This window comes from Antechinus flavipes, chromosome 3 (genome assembly GCF_016432865.1).
Source record: "Antechinus flavipes isolate AdamAnt ecotype Samford, QLD, Australia chromosome 3, AdamAnt_v2, whole genome shotgun sequence".
NCBI classification, from domain to species: Eukaryota; Metazoa; Chordata; class Mammalia; order Dasyuromorphia; family Dasyuridae; genus Antechinus; species Antechinus flavipes.
The window spans coordinates 441224076-441244107 of NC_067400.1; the positions used below are offsets into that span (position 1 = coordinate 441224076).

The 20032-nt window shown below is 31.9% G+C and overlaps 1 protein-coding gene across 1 annotated transcript in view; it reads right to left on the reverse strand.

Moving 5' to 3' along the window:
- Nucleotides 1-639: 639 nt before the first annotated feature.
- The window catches only part of GALNT13 (polypeptide N-acetylgalactosaminyltransferase 13), a 595329-nt gene continuing 575936 nt past the window's right edge, over nucleotides 640-20032 (reverse strand). The window contains exon 12 of the mRNA XM_051986368.1: nucleotides 640-1264. Coding sequence (XP_051842328.1) covers nucleotides 1124-1264 — 141 coding nt within the window. The 3' untranslated portion in view covers nucleotides 640-1123. The remainder of the gene's footprint in view (nucleotides 1265-20032) is intronic.

Genomic DNA, 20032 nt, shown 5'->3' on the forward strand with positions numbered 1-20032 from the left:
TCTTTATGAATAATATTTAGAAACATGTTAAAAATAGAATGATCTTATGGATTTACCAGTGAGAAGCACATGACAATGGGATTTTGATCCTCTTATATTTCCTTTTATAGAAAATCACATTAAAAAAAGAAGTGACCTCTGTGAAATGTTAGAGAATTCAAAAGTGAGAGTTAGAATTCAACTTCCAATCTACCATGCTGAGTTTCTGTGCTGCACAACTAGAAGACCACAGTATGTGAAGCTTAGAGCAAAATGACCAGATGGCTTCAGTGTTCCTACATTTAGACCAAAAAGTCAGTGATCAAAAGCTAAATTTTAGATATCAACTCTGACTGGTTCTTTTGGGTTTTACTCAACTTTGAAGTGATGGGAATAACTGGAACTTGTATAATTCATTCTTACCTGCTATGATCCTTGTGACTCAGGATCATCAGCCTCTGATGCTGAAAGCTTTTGCTCTTAAAATTTGATAATAAATTTGATTTATTAAAACCAAGAATTCAGTATTTAAATGTTTTATAATTTCTTATTTTTCCTGGGATAGAAAGTAAAACATTCAGCATATATAGAGAATTTACTGCTCAGGTACCTCATTAATTTAAAACTCTGCTAAGTCTTTAAAAATAAAACAAAATGTGAAACAATTAGTAGTCACTTTATGTTCCCATGAAGAACAATTAGATACAGGGCAGTTTATAAAACGATGAACATAATCCTCTAAAAAATTATTTTTGTAAGGCATTTTACAGTATGTCCCTTTCAAGCATTATTTTGTAATATCACAAGAACAACCAAAAATAAAAAAGTCCAAACAAATCCTCTGAGATAAAGCTCAAAAGGGTTATATTTATATAGATATATACAACTCACTGTTGTATTTATAATAGCATTTATGATATTTTCAGCTTCTAAACTGTGCTTCCTTTGAACAGATATAAAAACTTCATACTGGATTATAACAAATCTGCCCAAAGCAGAGGAACAAACATACAGTCCCATTTCTGGTCATATTAAATGTCTTTTAACTTTTTCATTTCCCCAAATGAATGATGCCTTCAACTGATTGAAATTATAAATAAAAGTGTCAGTGGACTTAAAAATATAATAGCAACATTCATCTGACTCAGACACTCAAGGTCATGTTCCGGAGAAGCCACTGTTGGGATCGGCTTCCATTGCAGTCCTTCATGGTAGGTACCATTTTGTCATCTTCTGAAGGCTCATCAAGACACTGATTGCTGTTGATGTGTTTCAACGTGAGTTTCTGAAAATGTAAGCAAGAAACATTTTTTTTTTATGTGTATATCTGTACATAATATACAATCATTGAACTAAACCCGGTAGGCCAAATCTAGCACTAACAATATACTTTTCCTTAGTATGCAGCACAGCACTTGTGACATGTATTTTATATAAACTATATACACATGCCATTTGATTAATAATCTAGATCAGAAGTCATCATTGTTTTGTGTTGTTGTCTTCTTTATAGTCTGTATTGTAATTCTTACCATTATTAAACAATCTATTTCATTCTAGCCTAATATTAAAGATCTTAAAATACACTACCTATATTAGTAGATATTAAGAATTTTTGTTATACCATTTCATGTGTATGTTAGACCCCATTTACAGTTTAGTGAAGCTAATGGAATCCAGAAATTTTAAGAAAAACCTAATTACATGGAAATTCAGTTATCAAAATATTTAAAAAGTTAATAATATAGATCAGGCTAAAAATCACTGATCTAGATTGTTATATAGAGAGAATAGTTTGGCATGCTGGAAAGAATATTATCTGGAAGACAGAAGATTTGGGTTCAAGTCTTATCTCTCATACTTACTGTATAATTGGTTTTGAGCAAGTCACTTGACTTCTCTGAATTTTAGTTTTATCACTTGCAAAAGAGATTAATAATAATTGTATTAACTCAAAGAGTCTTAAGAGAGGTGTGATATATAAAGTATATAACAAAAGTAATCATATGATAATAATGATAAACTTCATTATTATCACTAGCTGCATGATTTTGGAAAGGTCAACTAATTTCTATCATTCCTCTTCTATAAAATAAGGCTAATAATACATCCTTACTTTATATCTTATCTCAAATAGTTGTGCCAAGATTAAACTGATGTGGTTTTATGTTGTAAAACACTGAAAGGTTATATAAATGAAGGTGAATGAAATGAAGGGGAAAAGAAATGAACTGATAGATTTTTTTCATTATTTTTATCTGCATTTAAATATATATGTGTATTTATATATACTTATAAAAATGTGTGCTTGTGTGTATTAGGATATCCAACAGAAGATTAAAATTATAACTATATAGAATGTGAACAACATCATTATTACTATTATTTAAAGCTTTTTTATTTTCAAAACATGTATGGATAATTTTTCTTTTTCTTTTTTTTTTTTAATAACTTTTTATTGATAGAACTCATGCCAGGGTAATTTTTTATATTATCCCTTGCATTCACTTCTGTTCCAATTTTTCCCCTCCCTCCCTTCAACCCCTCCCCCAGATGGCAAGCAATCCTTTACATGTTGAATAGGTTACAGTATATCCTGGATACAATATACGTGTGCAGAACCGAACAGTTTTCTTGTTGCACAGAGAGAATTGAATTCAGAAGGTATAAATAATCCGGAAAGAAAAACAAAAATGCAAGCAGTTTATATTCATCTCCCAGTGTTCTTTCTTTGGGTGTAGCTGCTTCTGCCCATCTTTGATCAATTGAAACTGAATTAGCTCTCTTTATCGAAGAGATCCACTTCCATCAGAATACATCCTCAAATAGTATCATTGTTGAGGTATATAATGATCTCCTGGTTCTGCTCATTTCACTTAGCATCAGTTCATGTAAGTCTCACCAGTCTTCTCTGTATTCATCCTGCTGGTCATTCCTTACAGAACAATAATATTCCATAACATTCATATACCACAATTTACTCAACCATTCTCCAATTGATGGGCATCCATTCATTTTCCACCTTCTAGCCACTACAAACAGGGCTGCCACAAACATTTTGGCACATACATTCCCAGTAGCAACACTGCTGGATCAAAGGGTATGCACAGTTTCATAACTTTTTGAGCATAGTTCCAAATTGCTCTCCGGAATGGTTGGATTCATTCACAATTCCACCAACAATGTATCAGTGTCCCTGTTTTCCCACATCCCCTCCAACATTCCGTATTATCTTTCCCTGTCACTCTAGCCAATCTGACAGGTATGTAGTGGTATCTCAGAGTTGTCTTAATTTACATTTCTCTGATTAATAATGATTTGGAGCATATTTTCATATGTCTATAAATAGTTTCAATTTCTTCGTCTGAGAATTGTCTGTTCATATCCTTTGACCATTTATCAATTGGAGAATGGTTTGATTTCTTATAAATTAGAGTCAATTCTTTATATATTTTGGAAATGATGCCTTTATCAGAACCTTTGATTGTAAAAATGTTTTCCCAGTTTATTGTTTCCCTTCTAATCTTGTCTGCATTTGTTTTATTTGTACAAAAACTTTTCAATTTGATATAATCAAAATTTTCTATTTTGTTGTCAAAAGTGATCTCTAGTTCTTCTTTGGTCATAAATTCCTCCCTCTTCCACAGGTCTGCAAGGTAAACTATCCTATGCTCTTCCAATTTATTTAAAATCTCATTCTTTATGCCTAGGTCATGAACCCATTTTGACCTTATCTTGGTGTATGGTGTTAAGTGTGGGTCAATGCCTAGTTTCTGCCATATTTATTTCCAATTTTCCCAGCAATTTTTGTCAAATAGTGCATTCTTATCCCAGAAACTGGGGTCTTTGAGTTTGTCAAACACTATATTGTTAAAGTTATTGGCTGTTTTGTCCTTTGAACCTAACCTATTCCATTGATCAACTAGTCTATTTCTTAGCCAATACCAGATGGTTTTAGTAACTGCTGCTTTATAATATAATTTTAGATCTGGTAGAGCTAGGCCACCTTCATTTGATTTTTTTTTTTTCATTAATTCACTTGAAATTCTTGACCTTTTGTTTTTCCATAAGAACTTTGTTGTTATTTTTTCTAGTTCATCAAAGTAGTTTTTTGGGAGTCTGATTGGTATAGCGCTAAATAAATAGATTAATTTAGGTAGTATTGTCATCTTTATTATATTTGCTGGCCCAATCCAAGAGCATTTAATATTTTTCCAGTTGGTTAGATCAGACTTAATTTGTGTGGAAAGTGTTTTGTAGTTTTGTTCATAAAGTTTCTGATTTTCCCTTGGCAGATAGATTCCTAAATATTTTATACAATCAGTAGTTACTTTAAATGGAATTTCTTTTTGTAACTCTAACTTTTGGGTTTTGTTAGGGATATATAAGAATGCTGATGACTTATGTGGGTTTATTTTGTATCCTGCAACTTTGCTGAAGGCCTGGATTGTTTCTAATAACTTTTTAGTAGAGTCTCTGGGCTTCTCTAAGTATACCATCATATCATCAGCAAAGAGTGATAATTTGGTTTCCTCATTGCCTATTCTTATTCCTTTAATCTCTTTCTCAACTCTTATTGCCAAAGCTAGCATTTCTAATACAATATTAAATAGTAATGGTGATAGTGGGCAACCTTGTTTCACTCCTGATCTTATTGGGAATGGTTGTAGTTTGTCCCCATTACATATGATGCTTACTGTTGGTTTTAAATAGATGCTACTGATTATTTTAAGGAAAAGTCCATTTATTCCTACACTCTCAAGAGTTTTTAATAGGAATGGATGTTGGATTTGATCAAATGCTTTTTCTGCATCTATTGAGATAATCATATGGTTTTTGTTAATTTGATTATTAATATGACCAATTATACTGATAGTTTTCCTAATATTGAACCAGCCCTGCATTCCTGGTATAAATCCTACTTGATCATGGTGTATTATCCTGGGGATGATTTTCTGTAGTCTTTTTGATAATATCTTATTTAAGATTTTAGCATCAATATTCATTAGGGAGATTGGTGTATAATTTTCTTTCTCTATTTTCAATCTACCTGGTTTAGGTATCAATACCATGTCTGTGTCATAAAAGGAATTTGGTAGGACTCCTTCATTCCCTATTTTTTCAAATAGTTTATAAAGCATTGGGGCAAATTGTTCTTTGAATGTTTGATAGAATTCACATGTAAATCCATCTGGTCCCGGAATTTTTTTTTAGGGAGTTGATTAATAGCTTGTTCTATTTCTTTTTCTGAGATGGGACTATTTAAGCAATTTACTTTATCCTCTGATAATCTGGGAAGCCTATATTTTTGGAGGTAATCATCCATTTCACTTAGGTTATCAAATTTATTGGCATAAAGTTGGGCAAAGTAACCCCTTATTATTTCTTTAATTTCCTCTTCATCAGTGGAAAGTTCTCCTTTTTCATTTTTAAGACTGCTAATTTTATTTCCCTCTCTCCTTTTTCTAATCAGATTTACCAAAGGTTTATCAATTTTATTGGTTTTTTCATAAAACCAACTCAGTTTTATTTATTAGTTCAATAGTATTTTTACTTTCTATATTATTAATTTCTCCTTTTAATTTCAAGTTTAGTAATTGATTGGGGGTTTTTAATTTGGTCTTTTTCTAACTTTTTAAGTTGCAGGCCCAATTCATTGATCTTCTCTTTTTCTATTTTATTCAAGTATGGATAATTTTTCAACATTGATCCTTGAAAAAAAACTTGTGTTCCACTTTTTCTCTCCTTTCCCTCCACCCCATCCCTGAGATGGCAAGTAGTCTAATATGTTAAACATAGTAGAAATATATATTAAATTCAAATTTGAATGTGTATTCAAATATGCTTACATATTTTTACAATTATTTTGCTACATAAGAAAAATCAAAACAAAAAGAAAAAAAATGGGAAAGAAAATGAAATGCAAGCAAACAGCAACAAAAAGAGTAAAAATGCTATGTTGTGAACCACATTCAGTTTCTACATTTCTCTCTCTGGATGTAGATGGCTCTTTTAATCACAAGATCATTTGAACTGTCCTGAGTCATCTCATTATTGAAAAGAACCATCTCCATCAGAATTGATCATTGTATAATATTGTTGTTACTGTGCATTATGATCTCCTGGTCCTGCTCATTTCACTTAGCATCAGTTCATGTAAGTCTCTCTAGGGTCCTCTGAAATCATCCTGCTGATCATTTTTTATAGAACAATAATATTCCATAACATTCATATACCATAGCTTATGATTCATTTTCCAACTGATGGGCATTCACTCAATTTCCAGTTTCTTGCCACTACAGCAAGGGTTGCCATGAACATTTTTGCACATGTGAGTCTTTTCCCCTCCTTTAAGATCTCTGATAGAAACACTGATAAAAAACACTTCCAAATTACTGTCCAGAATGGTTAAATCAGTTCACAACTTTACCAACAATGTATAAGTGTCTCAATTTTCTCACATCCATCCAACATTTGTCATCATCTGTTCCTGTCATCTAAGCCAATCTGAGAGATGTGTAGTGGTATCTCAGAGTTGTCTTAATTTGCATTTTTTCTGATCAATAGTGATTTAGAACACCTTTTCATATGACTAGAAATGGCTTTAATTTCTTTATCTAAAAATTATTCATATCCTTTGATAATTTAGAAATTGGAAAATGACTTGAATTTTTATAAATTTGAGTCAATTCTCTATATATTTTAACTTTTTTATTGAAGCTTTTTATTTTCAAAACATATGCAAGAATAATTTTTCAACATTGATCCTTGCAAAACCTTGTGTTACAGTTTTTCTTCCTTTCCCCTCACCCCTTCATTGATATAACAAGTAATCCAATATATGTTAAACATGGTAAAAAAAATATATAAATCTGGTATAGGAATACAGATTTATATAATTATCTTGCTGCACAAGAAAAATCATATCAAAAAGGAAAAAGAAATGAGAAAAAAAATAAAATTCAAGCAAACAACAACAGAAGTAAAAATGCTATGTTGTGATCCAGACACAGTTCCCCACAGTCTTCTCTCTGGGTGTAGATGGTTCTCATCACAAGATCATTGGAAGTGGTTTGAGTCATGTCATTGTTGAGAAGAACCATGTCTATCAGAGTGGATCATCATAAAATCTTGCCATTTTGATGTATTATAAACTCCTGGTTCTGCTCATTTTACTTAGCATCAGGCCATATAAGTCTCTCCAGGCTTCTCTGAAATCATTCTGCTGATCATTTGTTATAGAACAATGATATTCCATAACATTCATATATAGTAACTTATTCAGCCATTCTCTAACTGATTTGAATCTACTCAGTTTCTAGTTTCTTGCCACTAAAAAAAAGGGCTGCCACATTTTTGCACATGTGAGTACTTTTCCCTCCTTTAAGATCTCTTTGGAATATAAGCTCAGTAGAAACATTGCTGGAACAAAGAATATACACAATTTGATATCCCTTGGACATAGTTCCAAATTGCTGTCCAGAATGATTGGATCAATTCACACCACCACCAACAGTGTATTAGAGTCCCAGTTTTCCCACATCCCCTTAACATTCATCATTACCTTTTTCTGTCATCTTAGCCAATCTGAGTGGTGTGTAGTGGTATTTCAGAGTTATAATAATTTGCCTTTCTCTGATCAATAGTGATTTAAAACACCTTTTCATATGACTAGACATGTTTTCATTTTCTTCATAAGAAAATTGTCTGCTCATATCATTTGAGCATTTATCAATTAGAGAATGGCTTGAATTTTTAGAAATTTGAGCCAGTTCTCTAAAAATGTGGCCTTTACCAGAATCCTTGAATGCAAAAATGTTTTTCCAATTTATTGCTTCCTTTCTAATTTTGTCTGCATTACTTTTTTTATACATAAACTTTTTAACTTAATATAATCAAAATTATTTATTTTATGTTCAATGATAAGCTCCAGTTCTTCTTTGGTCATAAATTCCTTCCTTCTCCACATATCTGAGATGTAAACTATCCTGTTTTCTTCTAATTTGCTTATTATATGACTCTTTGTGAAAAAATCATGAACCCATTTCAATGTTATCTTGGTATATGGCGTTAGGTGTGAGTCAATGCTTAGTTTCTGCCATACTATGTCCAACTTTCCCAGCAGTTTTTTATCAAACACCCCAAAAGCTGGTGTTTTTGGGGTTGTCAAACACTAGATTACTATAGTCATTGACTAGTTCCTTGTCCCTGCCTCTCTACACTGCTCTCTGTGCTCAGCAGCCTGTCCCCCTGCCCAATTGAAACAGTTCTGAAGTTCTTCCAAAGTATTTTCTTAAGGAACTTTGTTGTACTCTAAATATTTATGATTTGCTTCACTACAAAATCAGTCCAGAGGCTTAATCTACTGTGGATTTGAGAGAAGTTTGGAGGAACTCAGATAGAGACATGTCTACTCTCCACCATCTTGGCTCCACCCCTCTCCATGAACTACATTTCAAAAAACTCACTCATAAAGGAGTTTTGGTTGAACATTATCTATCAAGCTGTTTCAAGCATCTCTTGTGTTTATTCATCATGCAAAATATGTCACTACATTTTATAGGAGGTGCAAGATATTTCTAGTGGTGAGAGTTTTTGATAAATAACAGGCAAATATAAGCCCATACAATACCAGAAGAATAGTTTTGATATTGGCAGGACAAGGTTGAAATATAAGCCTTTCATTCTTTCTGACTTTACTGCCTATTCCCATCTTTTCCTCAGTTAGTACCTACTATTGCAGAAGAATCCTTAGACAAATCTTTAACCTAAGATTTGACTCAAGATTTATATATTTATGCAGTTCTCTCTCTCTCTCTCTCTCTCTCTCTCTCTCACACACACACATACATATACATACTCTATGTGCACATATGCACAATACGCATGTGTGTATGTATGCATGTCTATTTTATGTGTCTATGTATATTTACATAGGCCCCACCCACTTCAGCATAGTTTTCTAGATAATTCCTAATCTTCTATGATGACTCAGTAAACACACACACACACACACACACACACACACACACATACACACAATATATATATATATATATATTCAGCTAAAGATAGGAAGCTATCCTAGAGGTATTGTTGAGATAGAAAGAAGCCCCTAATATATTGGAATTGCAGACTAATGTTTCTAGGTGTTTCAAAAAAATTTGTAGGCTTGAACCCATCTCCAAGTCAAGGGGCAAAGTGTATTATAATTGTAACACCACTTACAAATGGACTAAGTTCCAAAACAATTTAGCAAAGAACCAGGAGCAAGAAGACAAATTTATAGGAGTAGACAGAGAGATCTGGTTCTTCAGTCACTGATATGCTAATTTTATGGCTTACAAGTAGAACTGAGGAGTGGTCTGGTATGCATCTCAATATTGAATTTTATGGTTTAGAAGTAGGGTTGAGGAATAGTCTGATAAGCACCTCACCATTTCTTTCAGAAACCCTGTTATCACTGACCAACAGATTATTTGACAGTCAGCAATGTATGTGAGACTATATTATAATATTTCTAAAGACAGAAGACTTTAGGATCATTGACAAAGAGATTATTAGAACAATAATGCTCATAAACTAAGGTTAGGGTGTTTCAGGATTACTATTATATTTCTCCTCAAAGCTACAGCCCGTCAGTATCAAAAGTAACCATGTAGCATTTATCCACGTTTCATCTTGGATACAGTGGTGTCTGTTTTTACAAATTTGCATATGAGAAACATTGGGGATTAATTCACTCATTTTCTTATATTTTCAACTCTATGCTCCTTTATACTGGGAAAATCCAGCTTTTATCTGTCAGGTATATGTGCCAAATAACAAATACTAACAATGAAAAATGTCACAATCATATATGAATTTCTATCTTCACCAGGCAGTCCCTGTTCAGATATTTCTTCCAATTCTAGGGCCCGGTAGCTGATGAAATAGTTATCTTGATAGGGTAGAAGAGTAGATAGAGCAAGGGACCTCTTTTATAGCAGAAGCTTTATTAACGTTGCTGTGGAATACAATATTTTTATATGGCATGGGACACTTCATAAAGTGTTTCTCTGCTCCTATAGAAGTCTCTGTCCCATACTAGATGATGATCAATTTCTGATGAAGGTGATGAAGTTCATCAACAATGAGATAAACTAAATCAATTCCATTTGTTCAATAATGAATAGAACCAGCTACACCCAGCAAAAGAACTCTGGGAAATGAGTGTGAACCACTACATAGCATTTCCTATTATTCTGTTTTTATCTGCTTGCATTTTTGATTTCCTTTTCAGAACAATTTTACCTTATTTCAAAGTCTGATTCTTCTTGTGCAGCAAAATAACTGTATGGACATGTATACACATATTGTATTTAACATATATTTTAACATATTTAACATGTATTGTTCTACCTGCCATCTGGGGAGAGGGTGGGAAGAAGGAGGCGAGGGGATGGGGGGAAGGAGGGGAAAAGTTGGGACAGAAGGTTTTGCAAGGGTCAATGCTAAAAAATTACCCATGCATATATCTTGTAAATAAAAAACTATAATAAAAAAAAAAGTCTCTGTCCTTGATGAAAAACTTGCTAGTCTTTTAAGAGAGTTTAACTGTACCATTGAAAACAAAACTAGAATTCTTTTGTTCTGCTAGGGGGGAAATAAAACAATTAGTTATTAACAAAGGGTCTTGGTTTGTATCACTGAAAATACTTGGTTTTGCCTCTATCTTAAGTCAATTGCAGAAAGCTAATCTCTGAAAGCTGCTTGAGAGATTATTCTATTGACTATTTACATTACATTAATGTTTCTTTAATTTAGTAAATAATTTCTTTATATAACTCAACTGTTACTGATCTTTTATTTTAACCCCCAAAATAGCTTCCATTATCGTTTATTAGTATAATCAAATAGTCTATTAGTGTGATCATCTGTCCACTAGTTCAGGTGAAAACATGTATTTTATACATTTTATTCCAGAGACATTCCTTTAATGTTAAGGATCCCCTTTAGGCAAAATATGTTTTACTACTTTCTGTCACCTCTTAGAATTTTTGCTTTCTTTTAAAACTCAATTCAAATGACTGTCTGACCAGCCCTCAATTCCTCATGTTATTAATTCTTTGTCCTGCTATTACATTTTATTACTAATGATTGTCTATATTGTATACTCCAAGGAGATTATAAGCCCTTTAAAGAAATTGATTTTTTCACTTTATTTTCATTTTCTTAGTGCCTATTATAGAAATTTTCAGTGGCGTTGCCACATATTAAATCTGTTTTTTGTTTACTCTCTATTAAATCTCTCTCTCTCTCTCTCTCTCTCTCTCTCTCTCTCTCTGTATATATATATATATATATATATATATATATATATATATATACATATATATATATATATATTTAAATTTTATTTTTTATTTTTTTCTGTTACATAAAAATCAACTTTTAACATTAATTTACTAAAACTGTGTTCCTGTCTCTTTCTCCCCATCTTTCTCATTGAAAAGGCAAGCAATATGACATAAGTTATACATGTGCAGTCATGGGAAACACATTTCCACTTAACAAATATATGTTGCAGTCAAAACATGTGTCACTCAGTGAAAATTAAAAATGAAATGAAACTAAACCTATTTCCTAAAAAAAAAAAAAAAACATAATTAGTATGTTATCCCAAGTCTATGAAAATAGTATTAGAATCAAAAGAATCTCTTGCAAAAAAAAATTATGGTATAATTATTATCAACAAAAATAACCCAGATATAGGAAATTAAAGCAGTCATTCAATTGAACTAGACATCATAGCAAGGAATGGAGTTTTTTTTTTTTTTTTAAGATACTAATAAATCATAACACAAAAATGAAACAATACAGAAAAACTATTTTATTAAATTCTTTGAGACCACTTTTGAGTATAGTTTTCTATATCAGCTAGTGAATCATGGAAGAATGCAAATTATTCATTTTTACATTTAAGAAATATAGAAAAATGCAATATAGTCAAAATTTAATTATGTTTATTATCTAAATATTCACATTTTAAAATAATCATTATAAACTGTCTATAATCTCTAGGATGAGTCTGCATGAAAAAAAAATTACTTCCCAAACAAAAACACTTTAATGGCCTCAACTTTCTTTTATATATTTTTTCTCTTCATATTAAAATGTAAGTTTTATAAGGATAGAGAGTATTTTGCTTTTGTTTTGTATTATATCTCAGCATAATTTTCAGTATGTGAAAAAAAAAGGACTTGTCAAACACTTTTAAATTATTCATTCTCTCTTTTTTTTTTTTCAGGAAAGTAAGTGGGGGAAAAAAAAGATTTTAATGTTTCCAAATATGCAGATGTTTAGGGTTATACAGACAAAACATTAAGAAATTTAATTGAACTTTTTAGTTTTGAGATGAAATTTTGTTTTGATAGAGAGAGGAGGTAGCATGGTGTAGTGCAAGCATGTCAAACTCAAAAAGAACTGCAATGTTTAACTTCATACTGACTTAGAAAAAAACAAATTAATATCTATTTTAATTGTACTTTTACATATTTTGCTAAACATTTTTAAATTATATTTTAATCTAGATTAGATAACACTGGGATGTCATGTATTCAAGCACTGCCTTGGATTAATATAAGCTTAGTGGCTATGGCCAAGTCACTCAATCTCTTGTCTCCAAGAATATAATCTGAAAAGAAGGTAGCAGTCTGCTTTTGTGAAGTAAATTCTTCATCTGAAATCCCCTATACTGATGAAATTATGGGTCCTGATAAAAAAGAGCATACAAAACATTTGTCATCTTCCAAAAACAATCTTGTATAACAACAAAATGTTTCAATTATGCTTCATATTCATGTATATAATTATAGATAAATAATAAAACTGGGAAATAATTTTTCTTATAATAGTTAAATCACTAATAAATAGTGTACTACTGCTAAATAATTGAAAATTTTAGAGGTACAAAGCAAAAATCAGAAAAAAATTCCAAAATAAAGACTTTTCTCTAACCCCAAATTTTGTGGAATTGCATAACACACTCAAACATAATTTTAAATTATACATTATTTAATGTAGCCTACAATACTAACCTAGAGTTTGTAATCAAGAGGACTGTAAAAAACTTTCCTCAAAACTTCCAGTAGTGTATAATTTCTTAGCATCCACATTTGTAAAGGACTACCATTACACATTTCCACTGTGGTACCTTGGGAGCCATCAATTAGTTTGCTCACTGTGAGACAACCTTGGGTGTTTATGTGAAGAATTGTGTGGGTCTACATGACAAAAGGAAGAAAGAATGAATGATGATAAAATAAAGTATAAAACAGTAACAAAAAATCCTATGATAACATCTAATAATTTTACTGGACAGAATAAAATAAAATTTTAATACTAATCATAGTTATATTTATCTGTAAACAAAGAAGTATTAGTTAATTTCAATAGCAACACTATCTAGTAGCAAGGTATGATTAAGAGTATATCTAAATGACAATCTCTCTCTCTCTCTCTCTCTCTCTCTCTCTCGGTGGGAGAAGTTTTGATTTTATCAATATGGGGAACTCCCAGTTGAGAAAACTCTCCCAGATCAGCACTTATAATCTTAGAGAGTTGCCTAATATAGTGAGAAATTAAGTTATTTAACAAATCACACAAATAATATGTGTTAAAAGCGGCCACTGAACCCATGTGTTCTTGATTGTGAAGTTCACACTCTAAACTCTACATTATATGCTCACTCATATTGATAAAAAGGTCCAAAAAAAAGTTATGATCTGCAATATTATAGGATGGAGTTGTGTCAATATACAGTACAACCAAAAAATTCAAAGTCCAAAGAATGGTTTTATTGGCAGAGCATCAAAACAATTTGCTATGCTAAGGAAAACAAAGTTGTCCCTGGGGTCATTTTCATTTCTAGTACCATCTTTTCATTGACATAATTGAATAGCCTAGTGTACTGTTATCAAATTTAAATAGAAAGAGGAACTATTGAACAATTAATAATTGATTCCTGCAGGTGCCAATTAGCTTAGAAAATTTAGGAACATTGATAATGCCCTAAAATTATATATTTTCATTTACTTTTCAAATATTTCCCACTAACATTTTAGTCTAGTGGGCCATACTTGAGTGTGTTGCTGACTACAGTTCAAACCTCTGCTAGATTCATCTGGACTTGAGGATTGCATAGAAAATCTGCATTCTCAAAGTTGCCCCACAATTTACTGACTCTACTTTCTAAACCACAGAATGGAGAATAGAGACTTGGGATTTTTTGTTCATTTTCTGAATGATCCTATTTGGAGTTTTCTTGGCAAAAATACTGCAGTGATTTGCCATTTCTTTCTCCAACTCTTTTTACAGATGAAGAAATGGAGGCAAACAGGGTTAAGTGACTTGCCCAGGATTATACAACTAGTAAGTGTCTGAAGTAAGATTTGAACTCACTCACATCTTCCTAACTCCAGACCTGGCATTTTGTCCTCTATGCTACTGCACTTTCCAAATTGAGACTTTGGGATAATCTCCAAGGTTCTTTTTATTTTTCAGTTTTCAAATTCCATTTACAAAGATCTTCACCAGGGGGAATCTGCCTATTGTTGGCATAGGAATTTCCTTATTAGGCAATTTTAGGAAGTAAAAATGACACTTTATTGGGATAAAAGCAAGAAAAATAAAAGTCATGATTTCATTATCCTAAATTGATTGGATTTTTGACTCTAAGTAAAAATATACATAACAGCAAAACAAAGGACTGGATGAAAATTAAACTTTTGGTTATCAGGATGGTTTTTAATTAGTGGCTACAAATTCTCTTGCAGCTACTATTTAATAAATTCTTTTTTAGTGGAGGCTATATACAAGATTTCTTTTCTTTTTCTTTTCTTTTCTTTCTTTTCTTTTTTTTTTTTTTTTGACATTTCTTTAAACATTTTAGTAAAGGCAATGTTATGTGAAGGTTCATGCATAAAGCTACAAAGCCAGACAGGTACAGGGGAAATATGAGAAGCAGATCTTACATAGCCAATTTTTGTAATATGATATAATTTGGATTGTTTCCAAATGGTTTATGATGTTTGGCATTTGAAATTGTGTCTACATGTACCAAATACAGATTGAAATAAAAAACATAGTTAATAACATGGATGTTTAGAAGAAAAATCACAATTTTAATGTAATTTTTTAGTTTTCATCTTTTTCTAGCAAGATGGAAACACAAACTAAGGTGCTTGTGATTCTGTGATCATTAAATGTTTATCAATGCCAGTAAGTTTCTGAAATTGAGAAAATACCATTCTCTCCTTTTCTTAAATGAGGCTTCAAGGTATCCTCCAGCCTGTGGAGGAAGGTTTTGGCTGTGTAATGACTGGATAATAAAATCTATTGGCATCTTTACTGTTACTACAAAATAAATATGGAAGCAGGTTATTCATGAAGAGCTGAAAGGTGCATAGTTGAGCATATTCCTTTTGGGAAAAATGCAAAGGCTTGGGACGGAAATGAGGTTGGAATCCAAATTCTTCAGTTGTTTCTCCAGTCCAAAGCTTTCTTGAGAGGATAATTACTAGAAAACGGATTCCATTCAGACACTTGCTTTGATCACAATAGACCCATTCAGTTCACCTGGAAGCAACAAAACTGTTTTTCTTACTGTATTCAATTGTAAACACCCTATTTGTGCACATAAAGGGCAGAAAATGGCTCATAAATATCTTTTAAAGAACTAGACTGCTTGGAAAACAGCAAAGGATGAAATTGAGAGTATTGACACTTACATATCTTTTCATACAATGGTTAAAAAGGATTTTTGTGTTGACAATATAAATGCCTCCACAATTGTTACTTTTGAACTTCAGTTTTTAGTAACCAAAGAAACATAGGCCTACAGTTTCAGAGAAAGAAAGCACCTTGGAGTTCATATAATAATCCCTCATTTTACTGATGATGAAATTAATGCCCAGAGGGGTTTGGAGATTTATCCAAGCTCACACAGGTGAGTAGTAAGTAGCAGAGAAGACATTTGAATATTCGTCCTCTAGCTTTATATTCTGCCTACTTTCCATTATTATTGTTATTATAATGCATATATGGAAATTAGGAGACTAATGTGAATGCTTTTAATTTCTACCTGAAAATTTAAATAGATTTAAAATTCAGAATTCATGAATCAGATTTTAGTGCATGAGGAATTTCTCTTTCTTACTATATATTAGATCAACAAATTGTTATTAAGGACCTATTATAAAGAAGGTATTCGAGAGACATTAAAATAAAATTGAATATAAATTTTCTTTCAAGTATCTGAGTTGTTATTGGGAGATATTAAGTTCATGGCAATCAGGAATGACAAAGGAGGATATCCACCCTTAATGTGATAGATAGTTATCTGTCCCATGATACCGAATATCCTCACATGCTTAGTACTGTAACAAATAAATCCTATAAAGCAACCATAAGTCTAAAATTCATTTATAGTATTGTATTAGCACAACCAATTTGAATACTCTAGAACGAATATAAATAAATCAACAATGATCAATTATAATACCAGCATATATCATGCAATAAATTTGAATAAAAAAGAAGACATGATGAGTATTATGGTGCCATTTATTATACAGAGTTGTTGTGAGAATCAAATGAGATAAGATACATAAAACATTTTACAAATATAGATTCTCATAAAATATTGTCTGCTAATATTTTTGTGCTGTTATTTTACTATGTATATTTAAAGGTCAAAACCATTAAAACTATGCTTAGTATTTTCTAAAGTATAGAACATGAATACTTCAGTTCCCTCATTTCAAGGTGGAATAGATTATCTAATGCACATGAATCTTCTATATGTAATTATTTATTGTGTAAGATTTATCTTATTAATATTATGAATATCTTCTTCCTTAAAACACTTTTTCCTCAGTAAATGTCACATTAATACCAAAGTCCCTGCTATCATTAAATACTTATTTTATATGATTTCTGAAAGAACTTATGGAAATGTTATTTTCCTGGCATTAAAAAAAATGATTTGGTTCCAGGATGTCTACATCAGATAGAACATTTAACTTTAATCATAGGATTTTGCTTAAAACTAGTTCCAATAATTAGTAGTTATATAATTCTAGTCACATCATTCAACTGTTCAGTTTCAGTCTCCTTATCTGTAAAATGAGGAAAATGAAGAAAACTGAACTAGTTAGTTTAGTGGTATATGAGGAAAGCTGTTTTGAAAAATTTTACTTTTTCCTCATTTTATTTTTTCTCAATTACATATAATTTTTTTGTAATTTCATTTAAAAAACCAATTAAGTTCCAAATTCTTTCTTTACTTCACCATTTCGCCAGTTCCCTGAGAGGGCAAAAAAATTGATATAATTAAAACATGAAATTCTGAAAAACATACTTCCAAAGTAGGTGTATCAAAGAAAAAAAAATAAGAAAAAACAGAGAAAAATAAAGAAATTTTTAACTCCTTTTTTCTGGAGGTGGATAGTATTTTTCATTATAAGTCCTTTGGAATTGTCTGGGATCATTGTAATGATCAGAAGAGCTGATTCATTTGCAGCTGATCATCATACTATATTGCGGTTACTGTGCACAATATTTTTGGCCTGATCACTGCATTTTGCATAAGTTCAGATAAGTCTTAACAGGTTTTTTCTGAAAGCATTCTGCTCATCATTTCTTACAGTACAATAATGTTAGTATTTAACCATGAATAAATATCACAACTTAATCCAGTCCCCAAGTGATGGGTACTCCTCAATATTTTTTTTGTTATTGCTAACACAAAAAGAGCTCTTATAAATACTTTCATCCATACTATTCATTTTTATTTTTCTTTGTTCTCTTTGGAATACAGATCAAATGGTGCTATTTCTTTGTCAAGGGTCAAAGGTCACAGTTTTTCAAACTTTTGATATTTCAGAATCATTCTTCTTTTTAGCAACACTGATAAATGTAGGATGATGCCTCATAATTGTTTTAATTTGTATTTCTCCAAACAATAATAATTTAAAGCATTTTTTCTTATAATATTACACATTTATTTTTTCTTCTGAAAACTGTCCCTACTCTTTGACAACTCATCAACTGATCAATGCCTTATATTTTTACAAATTTGATGCAGTTCTCTATGTAGTTGATAAATGAACATTTTATCATAGAAACTTTCTATAAATCCTCTCTCACCCTATTCTGCTTTCCTTCAAATTTTGTGGCATTGATTTTGTTTTAAAAGAAAACTTTTTTAATTTAATGCTATCAAAAGGACCCATTTTCCATTGATAATGCTCTTTATCCTTTGTTTAACCATGAATTCTCTCCATAAATCTGAGAAGTATAATTTTTCATCCTCCCCAATTGGTTTATGAGATCACACTTTATGTCTTAATCCTGGACCTCTTTTGACCTCATCTTGGTATGAAGTGTGAGATGTTAGTTTAACAGCTTTCAAGACCTGTTCCTGATTTGTGGGGGTGTAGGTCTATGCTGATAAAGCCTGTACTGGAATATGTTCCACTCTCATCCAGGTACAACAGACTTTTCCTGCTGATCTTCTAAGTTATTTTTGGCTTCTGTGGGTTGAAAGGTCTGGAAACTGCAACTGCTGCCACTGATTTAGTCTCCCTGAAGATTGCTCCTAGTGCAGGCCCTAAAAGGGCCTGTATTCCCCTTTTACTCTGGTGCAACAGACCTTTCCTACAGACCTACTAAGTTGACTTGGGCTGAAAAATTGTTTCACTCCACTTTTTGGGGGTCCTACCATTCTAAAATTTAAATAGTGTCATTATTTAAAGATATTTGGTAGAGCTTGGGGGAGAGATCAGGGGAATTCCTGCCCTTTTCCAGCCATCTTGGCTCTGTCAAATCTTTCGATTTATTGACTTTGAATTTCATGACAATTGAATTGTCTTCCTGGTATGGAGAGGGCACTATCCCAAACTTTAGGTGTTTCATGTTGTTAGTTTCAAAATTACATTAAGCAGTCTATAAGATTTTGGTACTTCCAAAGCAATATGATCTAAGGTGAATTTTGGTCACTGCTCTTTTGGCCTTTGATCATGTATTTGCCTAGCAGAAGACTTTGTTTCATTGTCTTGGCCCTGAAACTGAGATCAGTTCCCCTGATCTTCTGCAGTGAGTCTAAGGTCCCTACTTCCTTTTGAGTAACCACAAGCACTTTTCTCCACCCTGCTGCTGTTATCAGAGTCTTTGTTATCTTTGGAGCTAATTCTCTTCACCCTTTGTGACCCAGAATTGCATCTGAAAAATACAATAATGTCCTGAATTCTGTGCCAGCAAATGATCTGCTGTAATTAATTTCTTTTTTTTATCTGTTCAATCCCTTTACTTTCTACAGGCTGAAATCTCCCCAAATTGTCATTGTTGCAGCCACTACCAAAGCCTTCTGATACCGATGTAGTGTAACCTGTATTGTACTCCTGGCCCAAATATCACCCTAATGAGACAGCCCTTTCTTGCTAAATTCTTAAATTGTTACATCTAGAAAATCAACTTTATATTGCCTATGTTAAGGGAGTGCCCTATAAGAAGCAAGTAAACCAAAAGAGAGATAAGCAAAACTAAGGGCTTTTCTTGGCAGCTATGTATGGTTATATAACTGAATCACTTAGAAGCTGAAAAAAGTTCGGGAAGCTATTGATTGTAACAGTTGAGACACTTTCCCTGTGGGAAATTGAATGGCTATAATCTATATGATGACTATAAATGGCTAATGGGTATAAATCAATGGGAAATCAGCAGATATTTGTTGAGAACAACATATTATCCAACCAGTTATCTTTTGGGTCAGGATAATCTTGGCTGAACTCTGACACTAGAATTGTGACTTGTTCAAGTATTTTAACCTCTACATACCTTAGGCAACTCCCTAATATTTATCTGCTGTTTGATCAGAGGTGAGTATGAATTTGTGTTAGAGAAGAGAATTCCTACACTGATAAAATCACATACTCTTCTATAGCATTTTAAAAATGATACTTAGATACCAATTATCTTGATGTTTAAGGTACATTTCAAAAAAAGATAATCA